Consider the following 24787-nt stretch of genomic DNA (forward strand, 5'->3'; position numbering starts at 1 on the left):
CATGGTTACTTTTAAAATCCATTGTTAATATGATATTGCCAGGTAAGAAGCCTTGTATTGAAAGACAGAAAAAATATTTAGAAATGTGATACGTCTTAATTTTCAAGGGACAGCAGCTGTAATTTTTAATGAGTTCAATAACTTGTTTGCCTCATGTATTAACATACTTTGTTGTATTGATTCAAATTATGAATTGTGATGCCCTCACTTTGTAAAGATGTACATAAATTAATCGGAATAGTGGCTGTGGCAACTAGTCAAGTCAATACAACGTACACAAGCCCAATACATTTCTAGACATGTATATATGTTACACTTTCAATGTATTAATTTTGCACTCGCAAAGATGTATGTAAAAAATTCCTCTATGTGTATGTAACAAATCACACACATGTTCTGAAACTTTATTGTAAAGTTGTCGTCTTAATAAATGTTGCTAAGTTCATTCTCTTCTTTCTGTTTCATTTCAGTGCGCATGTCAGCCAAGGCCCAAGAGAAATTTGGCAAGAATAATCATGACTTACGTAAAGAAGTCTTCAATGTCAAATTTCCAAACAAAATAGGACATGAAAGACGAGACTTGGCCAGAGTTAAATGAACTCTTTTAAAAACTAATCTTTGACTAAATCACTTTTCACTGTGTCTATGAAATTTGTTGAAGCCAAAAATTTATTAAATTGGTCATCAGACTTACAGATATGTTTTGTGCTTTTTATTTTGAACGTTTGGAAAGGTGAGTAATTTAATTCAAATGAGAAAAAGACCAAAAAATCTATGGATGCAGCTCACAAGAAATTGCTGATATCACATATCATAAAAAGTTATATTAAATCCCAAATCCGGTCAAATATTCGTATGGAAATTTAAAAGGTGACATTTTCATGATTTACACAGTAACAGAACATCAACTTCTAACATTCAGAGCATTTGTCGAGGAGTGCAACACCATGCATCCTACTTTCAACTTGGGAATTCGTAACTGAACATTCTATCGACAAAATCTCATGCCTTGCCCTTGTGGTCTTCAAATGTCAGATACGCAATCGACAGAGATGGCTCGATTTAAAACCCACACAAAACCTGACGACGATATTTATCTGCCACCAACCTTCAAATGCTTCATTAAAGATGAATTACTCAGATATGTTCGTACATGCAAAAAATATGGACTTCATGAAAAGGTTAATATCTCAACGCAAAAACTTCAGCAACGAGAAACACAAAATGAAAGACATAGCTTGTATCAAAAGAAGTTACTGTAATAAAACGTCAGCCATCCTTCATCAACAAACATAAGAGTAATGATGTAACGAAAAACTTCTCAGCACCACTTCATCAAATGTGATAAGAAACTGGAAAATACTGAAGGGCCATTACACGCTGGCCATGGTTTTCCAGAAAACCTATAATAACGTATAAAAGGAAGGAAATCATACAAAATATCCTCCTTCAAGCAAAATTCAAACACAAGAAGAGTACAAATGAACGGTCTGAGCAACAATTCACGCAACAATCAGACCACAACATAATGATCTTAGCGTCTCTCTTTGATGAACAATGGCTACCATCAAACTGAGCATGTGGGAATACAAAACCATTCAAATGACTGAGGAAGGGACCCCACTTTGGCCCGAAACGTCGCTTAGAAGAATCACCGACACAAAACCTTTTTTTCATGGACCTAGGTCACATTACGAGGGTCAAAGCACTATCGATTCACTGGTTTCTCACCAAGTTTCCCTTATCACGAAACCACATGGATCTACTCACTATGTTGTATCACAAGCAAAGGTAGAACCATTGTGTAACTCTGCCTTCATTTCTTTTTATATCGAATCGATTTTTCGAACACAGACCATTGTTTAATAATCATTAATCTCGTAAGAGTTTGTTACTTGTGTTGAACTTATTGGCTAAGTTTTGGTAAATTTATCTTTTATTTTGAGTTTCTGGAATATTAATACAAATTGGACATTACCTTTAAACCATCATCTTGTCACCTAAATGAGCTATTGTAACAAACAGAGTGAACTTCATAACCGGCCATTGTGTAACTTTCGGTTGCCATTTTGGTTCTATGACGTCATCTCAATGATTAATTTCCATCAATTATATGTTTGTGTGTACATTTTTGGAGCAATAGCTAATTTTGATCTACATTCACATGTGAACCTCTGTAGTATGTATGTATGTATGTATGTATGTATGTATGTATGTATGTATGTATGTATGTATGTATGTATGTATGTATGTATGTATGTATGTATGTATGTATGCATGTATGCGTGTATGTGTGTATGTATGTATGTATGTATGTATGTATGTATGTATGTATGTATGTATGCATGTATGCATGTATGCATGTATGTATGTATGTATGTATGTATGTATGTATGTTCGTATGTATGTATGTACGTATGTAGGTACGTATGTATGTATGTATGTGTGTATGTATTTATGTATGAAGCAAACAAACGTAGTCACTGTAACAAACGTCATCTAGTTATCGGAAATTAATCTTTGGATTTATATTCATTGGCCTTTCTATTTTAGAACTTGGGGTGAACGCGAAACAAAATTTCAGATTGAAAAATCATGAATTTTAGCTTAAAGATGGAACTATACGGTACACATGTATGTAGGACTGCCTGAAGAAGGGCAAATGTTTGTCGACGTCATGTAACCTAGTTTACTGCTTCATTTTGTACACTCACCTTATCAATTATCTTTCTTGCAAACCATATCAATCGATAAACTGCTGTTCAGCAGACTCAATGTTATGTTCTATGATTCAGCTTTTGACATGAAAGCATTAGTTATTATGAACAGTCAAAGGCTGCAATTCTAATTTCAGCGATTTTCTATACATAACAACGAGGGTAATACATGTGAAACGAACACCTTGGGTAGGTTATCAATACTTCGTATGCCTTCTGATGCAAGGGACAAGAAAGAAGTAATCTTATTTGACGATCTTTTGCTGCAGATTGCTATAAGTTCTTTATTCTCAAGAAGTTACCAAGAACAAAATGGACACGTTCAATGTCATTCATTCTAAAACTATCCAATTCAGGTTAAATAAAGAAGCCCTTCACCCGACATCATCATCGTTAGCATGCATAAAGTATAGCTCTTCTCTTCTGTTTAAAATGGTCCCGCTTGATGCCAGCCTTGTATCTAGGTAACCATTACTTCTACCTCACACAAGGTCAGCATCTGCGTTCTATCAATCAGCTGTATACTGACGTATCGCCCTAGCATTGGAGTCTCACAACCACATCTGACATGGACTGGATTTTCCTTCACCATTCTCCCAAGTATCATCATTCCACAAGGTGGATTATCCTCGAAGGTTTCACTGTCACCAACACGGATCTCGGCATTCTTCAGACGGAAAGCTTAAAGAGTAGAAAAAATTAATTTTGTTAGTAAGTTTGATATATATGCATCTATGGTAATGCTATTTATTTCACTGTTATGAATTCTATCAGTCCATAAACTTAACAGCATCAATTAAGAAGGAGGATGAAGAATGAAGGAATGTTGAAGGAAATGAAAAAGAGAAAAACTGGATGAACTATTATTATTGATGACTTCACTTTATTTACGTTCTCATAACAACGGCTAGTTGAGGTTGTCTAAGGTCTTTATTCAGTAATATAAGGCCTTCGGCCCATCATACTTTACATAGTATTCAAATGAAATAAGTGACAGGAAAGTAGAATATCACACACTAACATTTTTACATATCATTCAACTCCTTTCTCAGTCTCATTGAATGAAAAACATATGCAGATAAACATTGCAAAGTAGCTATATCATCAGTTGTCATCAATTGAATAAATTTCCTTTCAGAAGGTGGATTAAAATATCTTACAGGAATGTATTTCCTTCTCTGATTTTCAAAAAAAGGACAAATTAAAAGGAAGTGGTATTCGTCCTCAATTTCTGAACTATCACATAGTAAGCAAAATCTTAAATCTCGATCTATTCCGAATTTACGATCCACCTCAATCCGTAAATAATGGGAAGAAGTGCGAAACCTTGCAAGCATTCGCGCATGTGCGAGGATTTTCACAGAAAAAAGATACTTTTCCGGCTCAATGTATGATTTCAATTGTCTGTACCATGTCAACTTTTCGAGTGAACAGACTTCACTATACCACTTATCATACAGGTAATTTTTAAATCTCTGAACAAAAGTTTGCATAAAAGAATTTACATCATCTATTTCTTGGTTTTCCCAAACATCATGTAAATTACATAACTGCAACAATTTTTTAATATGCTGTACCCATGTTGGTTTGGATCTAACACCTGATTGTTCAATGGTATAAAGCATGTTGTAGCATTTCTTTGGGTATCTACTTGAAGGCATTTTCAGAAGTTTTGTCCAATATTTATGCAACGTTTTGCCGTATATAAAAAGATTTGATGTCTACCACATTCCCCTAAAACTACGACATTTGGTGCATTTCCAGCAACTCCTAAAAAATAACGACAGGCATAATATTGAATTCTCTCTAGACTGTCATGTCTTTCAAAACCCCAAACCTCTGACCCATATGTCAAAATAGGTAAAATCATAGTGTCGAATAATTTAAAGAATGTGTTATAAGGAAGCATACCAATTTTTCTGCTAGCCTTACAAATACCCATTAAAGCTTTACGTGATTGCTGTGCTAACGTTTTAGTTGCCATCGACCATATCAGTCTACATGAAAACATAATACCTAAATATTTATAATAAGAAACAACTTGTACTCTTTTCCCATTGAAAAACCATTTCTCAGCTTTTGAAAGAAAACCACCTGCTTTAAATACCATAATTTTTGTCTTAGCTAGGTTCACTGACAATTTCCATGTTTTACAATATGACTCTAGACAATAAAGTAGACGTTGCAAGCCAACAATTGTATCTGAAAATAATACAACATCGTCTGCAAATAGCAAACAAAAAATTTCTATTAAATCTGGAAAAAGTTGGATGCCACGATAACCTCTATTTTGTATCTCACTAATTAATTCGTTTATAAAAAAGGAGAACAGAAAAGGACTTAACATACAACCTTGGCGTACGCCAATAGGGCAATCAAAGTAACCTGTATCTTGATGTTTTACCCGTACACATGATTTCACATCTTGGTACATTGCATATAGAATCTTAAACATTTTTCCTTTGATTCCACCTCGTAAGAGGATATACCAAAGTCGCTTGCGCTCCACTGAATCAAAAGCCTTGAAAAATCGACGAATGCACAGTAAAATTTGCCTCTTTTACGTGACAAATACTTCTGGACGATGGACTGAAGAATAAAATATTGTCAACAGTCGAATAACCACCACGAAAACCTGCCTGTGCTTCGTCAACTTTTCCAAGTGCTTCTGACCAGAAAGTCAAACGACTATTCAAAATGGAAGTAAAAATTTTACTGAAAATGCTAAGCAAAGAAATTCCCCTATAGTTTTCAGGATTATTAAATGAACCACTCTTATGTAATGGAATGATAATAGCTCTGGACCAATCCTCTGGAAAAGTACCAGATTCAAAAAGCCTGTTAAAAAGGACACTGAGATACGGAACCAAAAAGTTGCTAGTGGATTTAAAGAATTCGCCCAAGAGACAATCTGGCCCAGCTGCTTTTCCATTTTTTAATTTAGATATTGCTTTAACAATCTCATCGTTTGAAATAGGACGATTTAGAATTTCATACTCTACCTCATCGCAGTTTTCAAACATGTCAACCCCTCTTAAAAGACTTTCTAGGTCATCGGACATAGCAAAATCATCTACAAAAGACTCATCGAGTGCAAACAGCTCACTGAAATAAACATAAAATTCCCTTGGCATAATATTAACTTGCGCTGGATAAGAAGATACCAAACGTCTCAAAGTTCCCCAAAATAACTTTGAATTAGAACTGGACAGTGATGTTAGTGTATTTCTTACATCATCGTTGTAAACACGTTGTTTGTTACGACACAGATTCTTAAACTGATTTCGTGATTCCTTATACAACTGTAAATCATTTGTACTGTTTGACTTTCTAAATCTTCTTAAAAAATAGTACTTTCTACTCTTTAAATCAGAGCACTCTCTGTCAAACCAAACTGGTTGTTTTCTATACTTTGAAATATTTGAAGCCTTTTTTACCATGTCACATTTGTCTGCGGCAAACATAAATGAATCAACTATTTCATGGATAAAATCCCCAATATTTGAGTTTGTATCTGCGACTAATTCATCAAGTTTGTCCTTAACTTCACTTGACTGGAAAACATTTAAAAGGAAGTTTCCTTTTCAGGACGCCACATACATTTTTTCAGAGCTACTGTGTTATGATCATGCACGCACCCGACATCAGACTTATCCATTGATTTAACAGAAAAGGACAAAGGAAAGTGATCGGATTCGGTGCGCTCTTCTACAGCAAAAGATGAAAGGATAGAAAACAGCTTTGACGATACTATAGTGTAGTCAACTACGCTCGTACCAGCATTTGCAACACATGTATATTCACCTATATTTGCGTCCATACCAACTCTGCCGTTTACAATATGCAAATTAAAAGTACAGCACAGAGAAAGAAGAGAGTGACCAAAGGAATTTACTTCTTTGTCTTTTGACACACGTTGCATATTGAAAAAATCTCTGTCGTACACATACGCACAATCAATAATGTGTTCTGTGTCATCATCTATTATATAATCCCGTTCTTCACCAGTACGGGCGTTCAAATCCCCAGTGATTATCAAATAAACCTCGGGTAATTTTGCAAGAATGTTACACAGTTCATTTTCTAATAATTCTACACCATTTAAAGAGGACAATTTTTCGTAAACAGTAGAGTACCGAGGAGAAATGTAAATACTACAAAAAAGAAGATCTTTGTCTAAATTAAAAATACCTCCTTCAAACAGAAGAAAAATACAATCATGGAGATTTGACTTAATCTGTTTGACATATTTTCCAAGGTGACTGCGTACAATTGTACAAACACCACCAGGGTGTCTACCAAATCTCGCCGTTCTACCTCGAGCGTTATCGAAAATCTGAAAACCTGGGAAATTATTTGAAAAATCCCCATCTCTCTGTGCCCAAGTTTCAATAAAGGAAACAACATCAAAAGACATAAAATAATTTGCAAAATCAAAAGAATGGAGCTTGGTCTTCAAGCCTTGAACATTCCATGTCAGAAAACTAACATTATTTGGGCCATGGCCGAACCCCTAGTCTGGGTTTCCCTGCATGCGGAACTGCAGACGCGTTCGCGGACGTTCATGCGTTGTCATTGATTTAGCTGTACCACCGTTTGTGCCTTGTCTTGAATCTCCATCAGTACGACTCTGAGAAACAATTAATCTGCCGTTTTTATAATATGCAGTCTTACCCTGTTTCCTAAGATCTGCAACAGTCCTCCGCTGGCGCTTTGTCAAATCGTTCCCTATTCCAATTCCGACTTCTTTCAATTTTTGTCGCGCGGTCAAGGCAAGTACTTTATCATCCCAATGATGGAACTTGGCAATTATTGGACGCGGTTTATCTGTCCAATTTACAGCAACACGGTGAGCTCTTACGATATCTCTTGAGTTCCATGATTTTTTGCCGACGTGTTGGTTTAGAACTTCCACTACTTTTTCTTTACATTGGTCGAATGTTTCGCCCGGATCTTCATTTATGCCGTAGAGTCTTACGTTGTCTCTCCTGGAGAATGATTCGAGTCTGTCTGTATCGTCATCAAGCTGATCTAAACGCTCCACAATTACGTCAAGTTTTTGAGATATGGCTGACATATCGAGTTCGGTCACATTTCTGTTTTCCTTCAATTCATTTACTTCAGCCTCTATTTTACTGACAGACGTTTTCAGCTCTCTACATTCATTGCTAAGTTCAGAGCAGGAATTTTTCAACTCTGCCTGGGAAGTTTTCAGTTCCTGTAATTCGCCCCGAATTTCTTTGCGAGTATTTTTCATTTCGGTCAATATTTCAGATTTCAATAATTCCATAGCCTCGAGTATATCCTTTTCTGGCCCAGGGTTTAGTTCAATGTCACCTGATAATTGAAGCAGTCGTGTAATAAATGGCTGACTGACCTCAAAGCTAACAAAATCCGTCGCTGTACATCTAGATAACACGGAATGTTTGACACCTTGTTCTGACACCTGTAGAATGCATGCACTGAGAGGTGGACACGGATCGGTGAAGTTCGAATGAAATGGTAGAAAGCTTCTTTGTGCGGACTTCAGCATGCACTGACTCAAATCTTGAGCAAGACATAGCTGTCCAGTTTCTTCTAATGATGTCCAGAACAAGTCTGTGCCAGATATTATTAAATCTGCACCGCAAATAATAAATGTACAAACCAGCAAGTAGGCCATTGTTCTATGCAGCATGCCGCGCTTGTATGGAGTCCTCGTCACGCCATTCTGCCCAGTCAAAATATTTCTCCAATTTTTCGGTTGAGAAAAGCAGCCAATCCGACTTCTCCAACTAACAATATCTACACCCATCTTCGAACAACTTCTTTGGCGACTTTTGAAGTAAAAACTTCCAAAGTTTCCGAGAAAACGCAAAGTTTTTCACGGAACGATGTGAACATGCAACCTGTCGATGTGACTCGTGTCACGTGACCTCTAGTTGAGGTTGTTGAACATATAGTAAAGTTCTTATAACACTTGCATGAGTTCCTCCGCCAGCTGCAGCACAAGTTTAAAACAACTTCTATCTAGTGTTTTTACCGGCATCTGAAACTCACTTGTGAAAGCAAGTCATCATAGAAAGTTCCTGCTTGACGTAATCTTCCTACTCGCATTACCGGTCTGGGTAGGAAACCGAATATTTAGAGAATAACATAATGGAAGAAAACCCATTTGTGATCGAAAGTTCCCTAAGAAAAACATGCAATGTTTTCGACTTGAAGCACCTTCTGGTCAATTTCTAGTTACGTATTATAAATGACAAAAAGAAATATTGTTCAGAACTATGATACTTTTAGCCAATAATTATTTCTGTGTTTAAGCATGCTCGTCATGTTTACTTACGACAGCAATCCTGTCTGTTGGTGATAACAACTTCATAGATGTCGTAAGTTTCTCCCAGGTCCACTGTCCACCAAGGTTGGTATTCTTTGTTTGTCCAAGAGCATGAACCAGAGTTTGCATCAGTATTGAAGTCTCCATCAACTGCATTTTCCGATCCAGAATCTTTTTTGGATCTATCGGAGCTCTGAGCAGTTGGCCTGCCCTGCGCCACATTGTGGAGACCAGGAGGAAACTCGCAAGCTGGGAAGATCAATTACTACCCTTTTCAGTAATAGAGCGCGAAGCCACTGCAGTGAACTGCAATAAAACTGCTCACACTAATTAGTTTCAGCTGTAGCCAGCTGGCAAAGTCGACAACATTGTATGTCCCATGCAGACAGTTTGTCTGGGGAAGTTGAAATAAAAAAGATTTGTACATGGACCAGTGCATGGTAATGTTACATTGTATCTTAATCTTGAACACAGGGTGCCAATCGTAAACTCTCATTTACAACTCGAGCCTCAGACAGAGCTAGTTTTGCCTTTGTACAAGCAGACTTTTTGGTCTTTATCAAGTAGCCTTGTTCAACACCAAAGTGGCCACAGCTATAGCTGAAACTAATTAGTGTAAGCAGTTTTATTGCAGTTCACTGCAATGGCTTCGCGCTCTATTACTGCAAATGGTAGTAAATAAAATTACTTGAAAGAAATGAATTATATGCATTCACGCCAAACATACCTGTTCAAGGTTCGATTTGCCCGGTTGAAAGAACAGGAAATAGGATGTTTGGGAACAGTTAATGTAACCTGGCCGAAAATATTTCAGAAGCTTAGTTTTTTGCCAACAATAATTCTCATCTTGTTAACCCGTGCTCAAGTCCTGAATCTGTAGTTCCCGCACTTGTGCCTGTTGGCGTTGTCTATTAAACGATTAGAATGTAATCAGACGTAGAGATGGGGATATTTCTACCTCTACCCGTTCTTTGCCGTTCTCATTAGTTGATAGTCGCCTCACTACATCCGAACAAATGCTAAAGAAAATCAAGTCCTGCACTTTTTATTTTATATACAGTGGCCACTGATGAATGGAAGCCACAGTGCCGTAAAAAACTGCACGGATACAGAACTGCATGTTTAATTGCTTAACATTTACGTACACTAATGGATGCACTAAGACAGTTCGCCAGTTCATTGAGGCCAAAGACTCTCTATATTGAGGCCAAAGACAGTCTATGTTGAGACCATGTTAAGGTAGTAGAGATAGTAGCAGCCGATCAGTGGCTTCACGGTTTCACGGTGAAAAGCCTGTTTTCGATTGGTCGGCCGTTCTGGCTGATGCGCGAGATTTGTAGTTTAGGCGTTATCTTATGGCAGTGGTTCAGAAGTAGTGAGGTGGCAATCAATTAATGCGAACGCTGTAATCGATTCGTTAAGTATCTAAGAGAAAATTCTAAAACTCTGACACTTGTCTCTAATTTTCCACAGGGTTCAATTTTGTTATGTTTTGTTTTATTTTGTTTTATTTTTATCTTTGACTTCCCTACGTCTTAAAGTTGGTAACTTTACACATATTCGCTGATGATCAAACCTTAAGCGGATCAGGCACCAATATCGAGGAAAATGAATTAAAATTCCTTAACGATATTACACCGGTTTCTTCCTCGGTTTTCTAGCAAAGCTATGTCAGCTAATACGTCCAAAACCATAAGTATGGTTATAGCGTCACGTCCAAAAGTTAATCATGTGATTGATTCAAATGTATATGTTCATGGAAGCATTAGAAATATGACATTATAAATGTTTTCTATCACACCATTCTTGGCATTGATATTGACAGTACCTGAAGTTGGGATTCTCATCTCGATAATGGATGCATAAAATTGTATATCAGATTCTGAATTTTAAGGAAACTGTGTCCCTTAACGACATTTTCTGTCTGTAATTGATTGTTTCTGCAGTGTGTAGGGCAATACAACAAAGGCGAACCTTCGCTTGATATACGAATTTCAACAACAGGCTTGTAAAGTCGTACTTGAGGTTAATGTCATAATATCAACAAAAACTCCTTTCTCGCGTCGTAAAATGTTACCAGTGGACCTTCGCACTCGTCTGACTGTTTGATTGCTGTTAGAAACTTTCTCACTTCTAAAAAGTGAAGCGTCTGATTCCTTAAACCAGTTCCTTTATGTATCCTATATAAAATTTTGAATAATCGTGGATCAAGTAACTGTTATTCATACTAATTTATTATAAATGTTTAATGATTTATTAAAAAATTATAATTTTTTATAAATACTGGACAAAGGTCATATATCGTGCAACTACAATTTGGAAAGATATTCTACTGCCTATAAGAAGCATTAAGAATTTGCAACACTTTAAAAACCCAGTTGCGCAATTTTCCCCACAACATGTTCATGATGGTTCTTCACTGGATTGACGTTTTTATTGTTATTTTTTTTCTGTTCGATTGTTGAAGTGTCTCAATGAGTCTCTCGCTGTTTCTTGTGATTTCATTCAATTACCTGTATAAGTTTTCAATTTGTTTAAGGTCCTTCCTTTCGGCTGTGTGATGTAAATCGTAAAAATGTTGTAAGATAGACTACCCATTTGAGAGAAATGAATCAATCAATCAATCAATCAATCAATCAATCAATAAATACATACATACATACATACATACATACATACATACATACATACATACATACATACATACATACATACATACATACATACATACATACATACATACATACATACATACATAGATAAATAAATAAATTATAGAGAATAGTTTGATCTATTTATCAGAAATAAAGCTGATAAAACCCTTGGTTCTTCGTGAAATAATTTTCTGAAATACTTTTGAACCCTAACATTTTATTTGAACCCTAACATTTTAATTAGTCATGTACAGTGAGGGACAGCATATATGATTATGTCTTCACATTGGCTGAAAAATTCATCATTCTTAGGGTGTTGGAGGAGCGTAGAAAGCGCCCTCCAGTGATGGATTTCAGTCTACTTTGTCAATTAATCATTTGAATCTTGATCGCATAAAAGTGAAATTTGGCACCAATATTCCACCTGATAAAGAACAAAGCGCTTGGAAAGATATGTAGCAAATAGGAATATTCATATCGACAAGTGGTGACATGATTTGAAAATGTCCACATCTAGATAAACTGTAAGGGAAAGCTCGAATTAGTGTTACCTGTTAGGAGAGAACATTCGTTTGTCAATTCATATAAAGTGATTATACTCACGTGGTAAAGTCGGAATCATAGTGGCTGTATCATAGAAAAAGGAAAGTATTATTAGAAACAATAGTTTAACGATAGCTGAACCTCAACTTGACAATGTGTCTGAAATGACAAGGCATCTTAATTGATATCCTTTAGACAACAAACTTAAACGTAATTTCATATTAAATTGTACATTAGTTCACAGTTTGGAATATATCTGGGTCTCCTGACACACAGAAGAGTTCGGCAATAAAAAATGTGAACTTTAATTCACATGCTTATTTTTTTAAACATGCAAAAAACATTTGGTAATATTTTTATTGAATTCAAGGGATTTTATTTAATAGACCTCATAGATGAACCATTTAATAAAATTGATAAAAGTGATGTGAACATGCATTTTGAAGCTTTTGATGCTCATAGTTTCGAAGACTTCAGAAATTACAAAAAATGACTTACTCTCGCCTTCCGTAAATATATGTCAGCAAGTTAGAAGAAAAGAAAGTAAATTACAAGTAAAATGTGTACAATAAAAGGTTTAACTAATTATACAATTTTATGACCGTCTGTTGCAAAATGAGCTTGATATTCACAGTCAGAAATGCTTTTCCATGTATTTATTGTGTCAAGCATTACCATATATCAAATTGATTAAAATTGCACGCATGATTTTTTTGAGATTTAATATCGAAACGGAGTTCAGTACAAATCTCATGACCGGCCTTATTTTTCCGTATTAAATGTAGAGAAAAATGAGACGATCGAAGATAACATACCTACTGCTGGAGATTCCGTTTTTGGTAGTGGTGGTGGCGGCGCTTCAGTTGGTGGTGGTTCTGTTTTCGGTGGCGGTGGGGGCGCTTCAGTTGGTGGTGGCTCCGTTTTTGGTGGTGGCGGTGGTGCTTCTGTTGGTGGTGGCGGCTGAGTCGCTGCAGGTACATAAGTTGGTAAAATAAATAAGATTACTGAATACATACTATTGAATATGGCTGGATTTTCTGATTTTTATGGTTATGAGATAAGAGTAGTGTAACTTTATGTTCAGGGTTACCTATCTTTTAATCATCCACTTATGTGTTCATTTCACAGAACTGATAATCAGGTATGGTAGAAAGTGCAACGCATCTCATTATTAGACTAAGATTGTGTTCAAAAGCATGATTTATGATAAAAAACTTAAAGGCGCATGAAAGACGTAACAGAGTACAAATTTTGAAAGGTAATCATTTAACGATTCCCCGTCATGGTTAATGATCACTGCATCCTTCTGAAGTGACCAGAAGAATACCATGTTGTAAATTTTAAGCCTTATTTGATAAACTCCTTACACTATGCTTTCCTTCTGTCATGACGTTTGGTATGTAAGTGATGCCAGTGAATGTTTATGGAAATATTAACCAATATTTGATTGTACCAAGTGTAAAAGAAATACTTTGATAATTATCTTAAAACCGAAAGCTGCTTAAGGATAAGACCTTGTAAGAACAAACTAGTCAAAAACTAACAGCCGACCAATTATTTCACTGGCAATTGCAAAAAAATAGAATAGAGAAAAAATAGAGATAGCAGAAAAACGGGCTCAGAGGGAGATTGAAGAAAGGCAGCACAAAGGGAACATGAAAGGAATCCGTTATTTGAATATTTTGTAATGCCGTTTGGAAAGCAAAATGCTCCTGTGACATATGCGACTTATGGATTGAATTTTAAATATTTATGAAACCTTTGCCAAAGCCTATTTTGATGATATGAGCGTGCACAGTGCTGGATGGAAAAATAGGATTGTCTGATCTGAGGGCAGTTTTTGACCGTTTTAGGGATGCTTACCTTAAGACCAGACAAGTGCTTCATAGGTATGCCTTCCTCGGTCAAGTCAGCTATCATAGGAAATGTATTCCTAATTTCTCACCTGTTTCAAGTGTCCGAACAGACTTCACAAACAAAGGAAACCCAAATTATGTTGTTAGGAATACATAATGCGAAAGTGCATTCAATGCCTTGAAGGAAGACTTGATGTCCGAACCAGAATTAGGCAGTCCTACTTTTGACACAGAGTTTATTGTTCAAACTGATACTTCAGAAAGATGAATTCGTGCTGTTCTAAGCCATGTCGACAATGAAGGTTAAGAACACCCAATTACGTACCTCGGTGGAAACTCTTACCAAGAGAGGAGTCTTATCCAATCATACAGAAGGAATGTCTTGCTATTGTTTGGGCAGTCAAGAAACTACATGTCTACCTTTATGGAAAACCCGTTGTGATACAAACAGATCACAAGCCATTGAAATGGCTGGAGAACATGAAAAATAATAACAGCCGTTTGTTACGATGGTCACTACAACTTCTGCCTTACTCCTTCAGTGCTCAGCACAGGCAAGGAGTTTGCAATAAGAATGCAGATGCATTGTCAAGAATATAAATGACGTTTAGCTACAGGGAGTTGCTCTTTAAGTAGATATTAGTCCAAGATATTAGTGTACAAGTTCACTTTAAGAGACAGACATGACTGTCATCATCGACAAGGAGAATAAGGAAAAGCAAACAAACAAACAAAGCACCACTTTGATAATGGAAGTGGAGAGGTGTCACAGTATTTTTACATTAACTCTGGACCAAATTACTGTATAATACATAAACACTGACTTTTACTATCACAGATTGCAATAATACATGAACACTGACTGACTTTTACCATCACAGATTGTGATATTAAAAACAAAAAGCACCGCTTTTTTCTAGAGGAAGAATGAAGATGTCATGAAGTTGGGTATTTGCGTGATGCCAGTGAATGTTTATACAAATATAAACCAATATTTGATTGTACCAGGTGCAAAAGAAATACTTTGATAACGCATGATTATCTTAAAACCGAAAGCTTCTCAAGGCTAACACCTGGTAATATTTAATCCTTTACTTAAAGGCAATTGTGTCATGATTTCTTAGAAGCCGACGTCATGATCAGTTTAGATAATTGCAAGCTGTTTAATGTTGTTATCGCAATCTTTTAATTACGCAAATCTTAAGGCAAAAGAAAACAAGGAGATCCCAGAACGTAATGTTAATGTGTAACTTATACAGTGAGATTTCAATATTTGTACCTCTGACGACAATGTGGCAATACTTTTGTCATATGACTATGGATAGCCAATTAAGCTAGCGGCTGAACTTGTCAGGAGGAGCTTCTGAGTTTTGGCATTATAAATTGAGTAGTTTTCTGTAGAATTGTTAGATCTCTGTTTAGACGTGAATGCCAATGAGGTGATGAGCCGAACATTTTGATTAAAAGTTTTTTCCAAAATGAAACTACTAATAACTGTGCATTTATAGACATTGGATAATTGACATAAATTTACTTGATTGGAATAGGGTGCTTACAAGTGCACATGTGAATAAGAAATTTTATTTTGGAATTTCACCTATAAAAAATTAACTATAAATGGGGGTCTATGAGAGAACTATAAATATTTTTTTACAACATAGAACTACCAATATGTGTGCATTGATAGATATTAAATGATTCTCATAAATGTACTTGATTACTATAGGGTAACTATAAGTGCATATGTAAATATGCAATTTGATTTTGAAATTTCACCAAAAATGTTGATTCACTGTCCATTTATAGGTAAATGGTTGTTCAATAGTGGCTTATGGGCTGTAATAAGTTTCTTGAGAAACAATAATATGTCTCTCTGTACAATTACAAACCAAACAATAAATGAAGGTAAACATTACAGCCACTGTCCCTTTGGATATTCATAGCTAATTATACTGTCTGCAAGTACTTGATAGGATTGTTTTTGTGACATGTGATCTTTTCTCATTAAATTACTTGAAACCTTTCATAAAAATGATTATTTGAAAATGTTAAAAGTATACTCTTTAAGTTCAAAGGTCGAATGAGAAATCATATATTCGGATTGAGTTTGACACGCAGGGGAGAGTCACTGTTTTTTGTGCATTAAAATGGAAGAGCGTCATTTTTTCTTGCAAACACTTTCGAAGGGTCACTATTTTTCGCACAGTGCCATTTTTTAAAATACACCCCCTGTTATTTCTTACGTGTAATTGTGCCTGTTTTGTAGCCAGATTGTGCTCGCTTTTCTCCAATGGTGTGTTTCAACCAGCATTGCTTCTTTGGTGTTAGAACCCAAGCAACACAGCCGTCAGTGTTTCTACAATCTTCGCAACACTCCTCAGGACTCTTTTTGATGTTCTTTTGTCCTTTATTCAGGTCATTACCTGGTCTGCGGTAGCCGCCTTCGATCTCACAACCTTCATGTAACATAAGTAAAACATTATTTCTAGAGATCAGCTAGCATTCTAATTTGGACGGTTTGTGGAACAGTATAAAGATACAGCTGATACCAGGTGCTGCCACTGCCAGGACTATTTTGTATTCATGCTTACGCCGCAAAAATTGAGGTAACACTTCATAAATTGTCATCGTTGATATACACGTATTTTGAGAAATGTATTAGAAATAAGACCAAAAAGTCGAAATTATACAAATTGCAGGCGATTGGGAGGGATAACAACACAATAGAGTTACAACCAGTTGAATGCTGTATAGGGTAATGGAATATTTTTAATTTTAATACATTAAAAGTCATTTCTTTTTCTTCATGCAAACTGTATATTTCTTTTTGTTTTGGCATCAAGAGAATATTTCTCGATAATTTGAAGAAGAATATTGTTAATAAATAAGATTTGGCACATTTCGTATATCTTACGTGTTATTGTGCCTCCAACATACGCCGGGGACATATAACAATGCCACCAGTTTTTTCCGATCTTATTGATCCTTTTGGCGACAGAAGAAAATTACATATCTTCTGATCATTGTTGGAATGGGACATCAGAAATCGCCAAATAATTATTGTCAGTCAGTGTGAATAATTTGCTAAGTCAACCGCGAAAATAGAAAATGTCGACATCTTTAAGGTTATCTTGTCCACTGCTTCGTTGCGGTACCAGCTGCCCAGGATAGGTAGGCGAACCTTGTTAGCATGCTACATGCGTCAAGATTGACACGTTCAGTGTTATTCAGCAAAACTACCAAATTGCCGCAGTGAAATCAAACTGGGAAAGCCGCCACAAATTATTCAAGAAAATTACTTGTCATGTTGGATATTACATCACCGCGTCTACGATAAAGCGTCTCACAGATCCACTTAATTTTTGTGTTGTTGACCTTCGTCTGACTAACAAACGATTATGCAAGCTCATAAGAAATTATCTTACGTGTCATTGTGCCAGTATAGAAGCCAGAGTCTGCCTGTTTTTCACCGATGGTGTGTTTCAACCAGCATTGATTCTTTGGTGTTAGAACCCAAGCAACACAGCCGTCAGTGTTTCTACAATCTTCGCAACACTCCTCAGGACTGTTTTTGATGTTCTTTTGTCCTTTATTCAGGTCATTATGTGGTCTGCGGTAGCCTACATCGATCTCACAACCTTCATATAGCATTGGAGAGAATAGATACATTTCAATGACTAGGACCACAAACACGCACTCGCACACATACATATATACGTACATGCATGAATAAACACACACATCCGAAGAGGCACACACGTACGCGTACACAAACACACACACACACACACACACACACACACACACACACACACACACACACACACACACGCAAACACACACACACAAACATACATACCGACGTAGAAGATTTAGTTGATCGTATATTCGGATGTTCGTAATGTTGATGATAACACTTCCAATAAATTTGCGAACATGTGGCAAAAGTTTTAATTCAGAGACAATTGCAATATATACTGAAATACGTGACCATTTTCAGTGCATATCTGGTTTTTCATTATTGTAGAGAGAAATGAGACGGACAAGCGATAACATATCTACTGCCGGGGGTTCTGAAGGTGGTGGTGGCGCCTGAGTCACTGCACCTATATAAGTTGATAAATAAATATGATAACTAATTACATACTATTCAATATGGCCGGATTATCTGATTGTTTGGTTTAGAGATACGAGTAATGTTACTTTATTAATGGTAAAGTATATATCTTAATTATTCACTTATTGTTTTTTCATAGTTCTGTTAATCAGGTATAGTAGAAATTGCAACAAATCTAATTATTATTCTCACATTTTGTTTAAAAACTTTATTTGGGATTAAAATCCTTGTTGCAAAAGAAAGGTGTAACAGAGAATATTTATTTTGAAAAGTAACATTTGAGCGATTCCCCGTCATAGATAATAACAACTGCATCCTTCTTAAGTGACCAGGAAATTTCCATGTTATAAACTTTAAGACTTGTTTGATAAAATCCTTACAACATTCCCTTCCTTCTGTGTGACACTTTTTAGGAAGAAGCTAATCGTAGGTTAAATTAAGCAATTTGGTTGCACCATATGATAGAAGTTACAATATTTTACATTTCCAAGAGATTTATGTTTTAGATATGCATGATACTTATGAAATAACTGTTCTAAGCAGCAAATCACTGCATTAATAAATAAGCTGTAATTCTGCATTGATGGAAACAGTCACTTCCAATGAGATGATATGCCGAACATCTAGATCGTCTTGTTTATCTTCAAAAGTGTAGTGGTAGAACATAATGCCATAACCGGCTTTGACTTATTACAGTTATTCATATCCTGTATCTTTTCATAAAATATTTAGACAATTTAGGGACCAATCCTGACGGGTGTAGCATGCTAGCAGCGTACGATTATCCATTCCGGACACCTGGTACCACAACTAACTATCAGTGGTTCAGGATGGTCCTACTTAAATTTGTAAATCACTATTGTCCCATGGACCTGGTCAATATATTACCTTGAATGGAAATGATTATTGGACCAGTTTAATGTCATATCTTCGATGGTCATACGTGTGATTGACTAGATGCGTAATTATTTCAAGCATTTTGGGAAACATTTTCATGTAAAGCTATCGGTACTTGTTGGAGCTACTACCACCTCCCGGTAGAGCAAGAAAAAAATACATTTTTTTTTTGAATTGAGGAAGGCCAACAGTCAATCGTTTCCCCCACGATCCCAGAGAAAAGCAAATGTGCAATTCGTATTGAATTCGAATTTTGAGATATGCTTTACTGATAAGAGCTGTCATGCAAGAACCTATACTAGCGTTGTGATGACCTCGGTTGTTGTTTAGTGACCTGTGTGTGACTCAAAACTGATCATATGAGGTCATATATCTTACTTGTTATTGTGCCAGTTTGGTAGCCAGATTCTGCTCGCTTTTCTCCGATGGTGTGTTTCAACCAGCATCGATTCCTTGGTGTTAGAGTCCAAGCAACACAGCGGTCAGTGTTTCTACAATCTTCGCAACACTCCTCAGCACTGTTTTTGATGTTATTGTTTCCATTGATCAGGTCATTACCTGGCCTGCGGTAGCCGTCTTCGATAACATGTTGGACACGCTACTGCTCAAAAAGCTATTTTGGGACAAATTTGCGAATACGGCAGATGTTCAAGTTAATTAGAATCGTTGATGAAAGCAACATGCGTTTGACTTAAAGTCAAACGCATGTTGCTTTCATCAACGATTCTAATTAACTTAAAGTCAAACGCATGTTGCTTTCATCAACGATTCTAATTAACTTGAACATCTGCGGTATTCGCAAATTTGTCCCAAAATAGCTTTTTGAGCAGTAGCGTGTCCAACATGTTAATGTGACGATTTATATCCCCCTCAATATTGAGTTGACGACCACAAAGTGAATGACCCTTTATTTAAGACAGAGGCTGTCGGGGCGCTCTGTCACAGATGTCTTACCTTCGCTCCAAAGAAAACCCCTACTGCCCCTCTTGGCTATCTGTTACCATTTTGACAAAATAGACACTATTTCATCATTTCATAATAAAAACTCTTTGACTATTTCGTAATATCATAATATACACATATATATATATATATACACACACACACAATATATATATATATATATATCACAACAATTTCATCCGCCATACTGACAAATAAAGGTTTAAATTAGATCCCGAGGAAACGTAGGTTTTTGTTCAGAACAAAATTAAGTGGCTCTATGTATGTGATAAAGTTATAATCTCAGAGCATTCCTCACTTATGTGCCGTCGTCGAATACTCTCTCTTCCCTCTCTCTCCCTCTCCCTCCCTCTCTGTCTCTTCCTCTCTCTCCCTCTCTCTCTGTCTCTCTGTCTCTCTCTCTGTCTGTCTCTCTCTCTCTATATATATACATATGCGTGCGTGCGTGTATATTTGTATGTAAGTGTGTTAGTGTGCGTCTGTGCGTCTCTGTGTATTGTATATCGGCCATCGACCTCTGTCTGTATATATGAATAACTTAAAACTTCTTCCCTGGCTAGACGGTTACAATTGCAATTTTTTTGAGTGAAAGACAACATTCACATTAAAAAAAATAATTTCTATTAGTCCTGTAGAGTAATTCTGATTAGCAATTATCGTCGACAAGAACATTTATAATAGAAATGTATAACTGTGTTTTAGCGCATGTTATGTTCATTTGCATTTTACAGATGAACCTGTTTTCGTCCCAAAGACTTCTAAACATTCGGTGTAATGTGTCAAATTAATACGCTTGCAAAACAATACAAACAGAAGAAATACATCAGTGCACAAATGGACCTTCTGATCCTCTGAAAGGACGTGCCCTGGACAAAATTGTATCAAAAAGGACTGTCAGTGAAATGTGGCCTATAAAAACATCTCGTGCTTCATTAATGCTACTCTCAAGGTTTTAAATTGCTAATCAGATTGAATTGAGAAGCGACTGTGCGTCAGCTTTGTCATCATTTTGGTGAACAGGACTTAAATTGGCGTCTAAGTAATGAATTTATCCTCCAAAGAGGATTAAAGTAAACATACTGTGAAATTCAACTGTGTATTTGAGCTTTGATGAACGCGAGTATCTAATTTCTGACAGAAGTACATTTCAATGTCAAAAAATTAAATTTAGTAGTTATTTTAACCTTGGATTAGCGATTGTTTTGCAGATTTTGTGCACAAAAATAAAAGTTTTCCAATTTTTAATATAGCTTAAAGCCACAATAGCTGTGAATTCATGCATAATTTTTTAAAATGATTTTTTTAAACCAAAGTTGATTCGTGTAAATAGGTTAAATAATAATAAACGGGTGCCGCACCTGTAAAATGTCGCTCCCATTGAAAAGTACAAAAAATGCAGTATTTCGTGCACATACAAATCGTGATCTTAACGTAAGTGTTTTCAAAGTATTATGATGTGTTGATTACATCATTGCTTCTGTAGACATTGACGGAGATTTCACTGTAGCTGCGATTATTTTTGCTTTATTGTGAAAATCGGGAATTGTATTTCCTCATAGAGATAACACAAGGACGGGCATTTTCTTATATAGGTAATATTGGGCAACTTGTTTTTCTCCTGCCAAAATTTGCATGATCATTTCTGATTTTTTATTCTTGGTTTTGAAAAGGAATGGTCGAAACTTGGCTTGGAGAAATTTTGACCAAAGTTTGTTTTACATTTTTGAGGTCCGAACTACTTTAACTTGTAAATATGTGCATTCGGCTGATTGCAAATCCATGCAAATGCTGACATTTTTTTTTCAAAAATAGTGACCAATCATCTTGCATCATTAAGAGCTACATATTTAAAAACGTGCGACGTGGTTCATCAATTGAGAATACTGCCAAAGAGACCTCAGCATGGAACGCTTTTTGTTAATAAGCCTGCTCGTAGCAGTGGCGTTCTCTCGGACCGGTAAGTAGATGTTACTTTAAAGCGTGGTCCATCTTTTCTCATTGAAAAAAAATTATCTGATCTGTGTTTTTAACTATAACACCAGAAGTCGCATCTACCATACGTAACATTGTGCCTGAAAACCTAGAAATACGTAAAACATAGTTGAAAATTAGGCGTATAATACAAAGTATATGTAACGGTGTAGCAGAGGTTGCATTTCGGATATACGCGGCAGCGTTGATGATCTGGAGAAAGACGGAGATTTTATTGAAATAATGCCCATCACAATTTAGAACATTTAAAGATTAATCTCGGTGCTTCGGAATGAATATTGAAATCCATAAATAAGTTGTGATATCAACAGTGACAGTATTAAAATAGAACACGCGATGTGATTACAAGTTGGGAAGTAAAATACAATGAAGTTTTGAAATTGCATTGCAAATGTGATGCTATAATTGTGATGCTACAATTGGTCCGGGTTCATTCATTTCTGCAATTTATCGGTATTTGCTTATGGACGACTTGCTATGAAGCAACAGATTTTCAGAGGACTAGTGCTATATAGCCCTGGGTATAGACAAAATGTTTCAGTGTAATGTGCGCATTGATCAGTGTGTGTATAAGCTTTCAAAGAATACAAACGGTGAGACGGCATTTCTTAAATTTTACAAAATTGGCACACGTATTATTTTAACTATTTGGTATTCTATGTTTTTGTCGTTTCTTCTTTGTTTCGCTTTTGTTTCAAAACGGGGATGTCAAAAAGAGGCGTTTCCCTGTTTGCCTCGAATACTATGTCGTTCATTCCGACTAAACAGTGTACAGAAATGACATCCTTTTACCTGTAATATTTGACAGTTCAACTTATAATCATCATCTTAAATTTACCCGGAACGCAAAGAAGCTGTAGGTAGGTAAATAAGTTGGTAGGTAGGCAAAAATGCGGTAAAAATTAAACAGCTCACTTTGCTTTGCTGGGCAAGCCCAATAAAGCAACCTGTTAAGATGGCGGAGGTTGTACTATACTTTGCGTTTACTTATGTATATGGTCATCTAATAGCAAGTCAACACAAATGCTTGTTGAAGTTACGGAGAAGTGTGATCTGCACTTGAAATATATGTTGACTTGTGGGTGACACCAAGTCCTACCATGAGTTTTCCAGATGTCCTGTTAACAACCGAATTATATAAATCTTTGAAATTTTCTCTAGTTTTTCTTAAGAAACACGTACCATGAAATGCCTATGTCGATTAGGATTGTTTGGAATTTCAAACAGAATGATGATCTTTTACGTAAGATAGTCGCATGTTCTTTTTCTTTATATTTTGCAATCTTTTCTTTGGTGTGCTGTTTGTCTGAAATGGCGCCAACGGCCCAGTACAAATCCTCTGCCTTTTCGAAATAGTCGCCACGGGCCATCGCTTCCTGTGATTATTTTTTGTTTCAGAATGTATCGCTCTTATGTCTCAGTGGTGACCAGCACTTTTTGTTACCAAAATAAACTGTCACAGTGTTGAAATTCCAAAACTAAATAGTCATGCACATAAATAGTGCAGGCACTTTCAATTGAAAAGGGGAATGATCCAAAACGGACATTGTCTACATCTTTTTCCAAGCTAGTTTAATGTCAGCCTTGAGTGCGCAGAATTTCATTCAATTTTACATCCGCGGTCAGCTATTTACACCGGCGTGCATATGTAGCTCAAACACTCTCTGTTGCTGGAATAATATCCATCATAACTATGATAAGCTTCGTTCCTAACAGGTTTTTAAAGGTTTTTGACACGCACATATACACACACAAATATATATATATATATATATATATATATATATATATATATATATATATATATATTATATATATATATATACAAATATATATATATATATATATATATATATATATATATATAATAACACAAATTACTTTTAATAATCTTCAAAAGTACATTCAATTAAAACGCGGAAGAAGAAAGAAAGCAAAACACTGTCATAAATTTCGGAGAGCGTTTCCGGTCAGCTTATCATTATTGTTATTATTATTATTATTATTATTATTATTATTATTATTATTATTATAATTGTTATACTTTATTTCAAGAGGGTTATCCGATTACAACAGATAAATATTGTAACCTAAATAGATATTGTAATGCCGTCTGTGGATGCTTACGACGCTAACCGATGTTTACAATAAAAGACAAACCTTCAGGTGTACGAGATTATATTTTATCTAATTTGTTCATTAGAAATTGAACGTTTTTCCCGGTTCATTTTGACTGCACAAATGCCAAATAAGTTGATTGCTCTAAGCGGCTAAATATCGCTAGAGTAAGAAAATATATAATCAAAACCTAGCCTTTATATAGGGAGAAATATGATTCTATAATTGAACCTGAAGTATCATAACTATAGGAATTATAGCGGCCCTGCACTCGTAATAACCAACTTGATGTAACATTACGTGTACACCTACCCATCAACAACAAATTACATCCCATACTGAAATGATTGTGTGGATACTATGTGCATGCTGGAGCAACATAGCACAGACAACAATCCGATAATGTCAGGTATTATTCAACGAATCGCTTCTAATATTACGTGATAACTTCCTGTATGCATTTCATAAACATATATATTATCTGTAATTATCCAAAACATTTTGAAAGTTTAATTTCACAGGATCGAAAAATATCACACCACCTTCCCTTGAAGCAGCACTGATACGCCTAACACCGGTCTTCTGGTGCCGTAAACACTGTTGGCATATGTTGA

The 24787-nt window shown here is 35.9% G+C and overlaps 2 protein-coding genes across 2 annotated transcripts in view; both read right to left on the reverse strand.

Moving 5' to 3' along the window:
- Nucleotides 1–2984: 2984 nt before the first annotated feature.
- LOC139132478 (fucolectin-like) lies at nucleotides 2985–12385 on the reverse strand. Its single transcript, XM_070698806.1, has 3 exons — nucleotides 12291–12385; nucleotides 9043–9282; nucleotides 2985–3398 (listed from the first exon to the last, which is right to left on the reverse strand). Exons 1-3 carry the CDS (start codon nucleotides 12307–12309, stop codon nucleotides 3178–3180), a joined length of 480 nt encoding a protein of 159 aa, XP_070554907.1. The 5' UTR covers nucleotides 12310–12385; the 3' UTR covers nucleotides 2985–3177.
- A 78-nt stretch (nucleotides 12386–12463) lies between these two features.
- The window catches only part of LOC139132701 (uncharacterized), a 220793-nt gene continuing 208469 nt past the window's right edge, over nucleotides 12464–24787 (reverse strand). The window contains exons 9-12 of the mRNA XM_070698968.1: nucleotides 17512–17724; nucleotides 16330–16542; nucleotides 13046–13198; nucleotides 12464–12495 (exon numbers count right to left, since the gene is read on the reverse strand). Coding sequence (XP_070555069.1) covers nucleotides 12464–12495; nucleotides 13046–13198; nucleotides 16330–16542; nucleotides 17512–17724 — 611 coding nt within the window. The remainder of the gene's footprint in view (nucleotides 12496–13045; nucleotides 13199–16329; nucleotides 16543–17511; nucleotides 17725–24787) is intronic.

Source organism: Ptychodera flava, chromosome 5 (assembly GCF_041260155.1).
Source record: "Ptychodera flava strain L36383 chromosome 5, AS_Pfla_20210202, whole genome shotgun sequence".
Classification (NCBI taxonomy): Eukaryota; Metazoa; Hemichordata; class Enteropneusta; family Ptychoderidae; genus Ptychodera; species Ptychodera flava.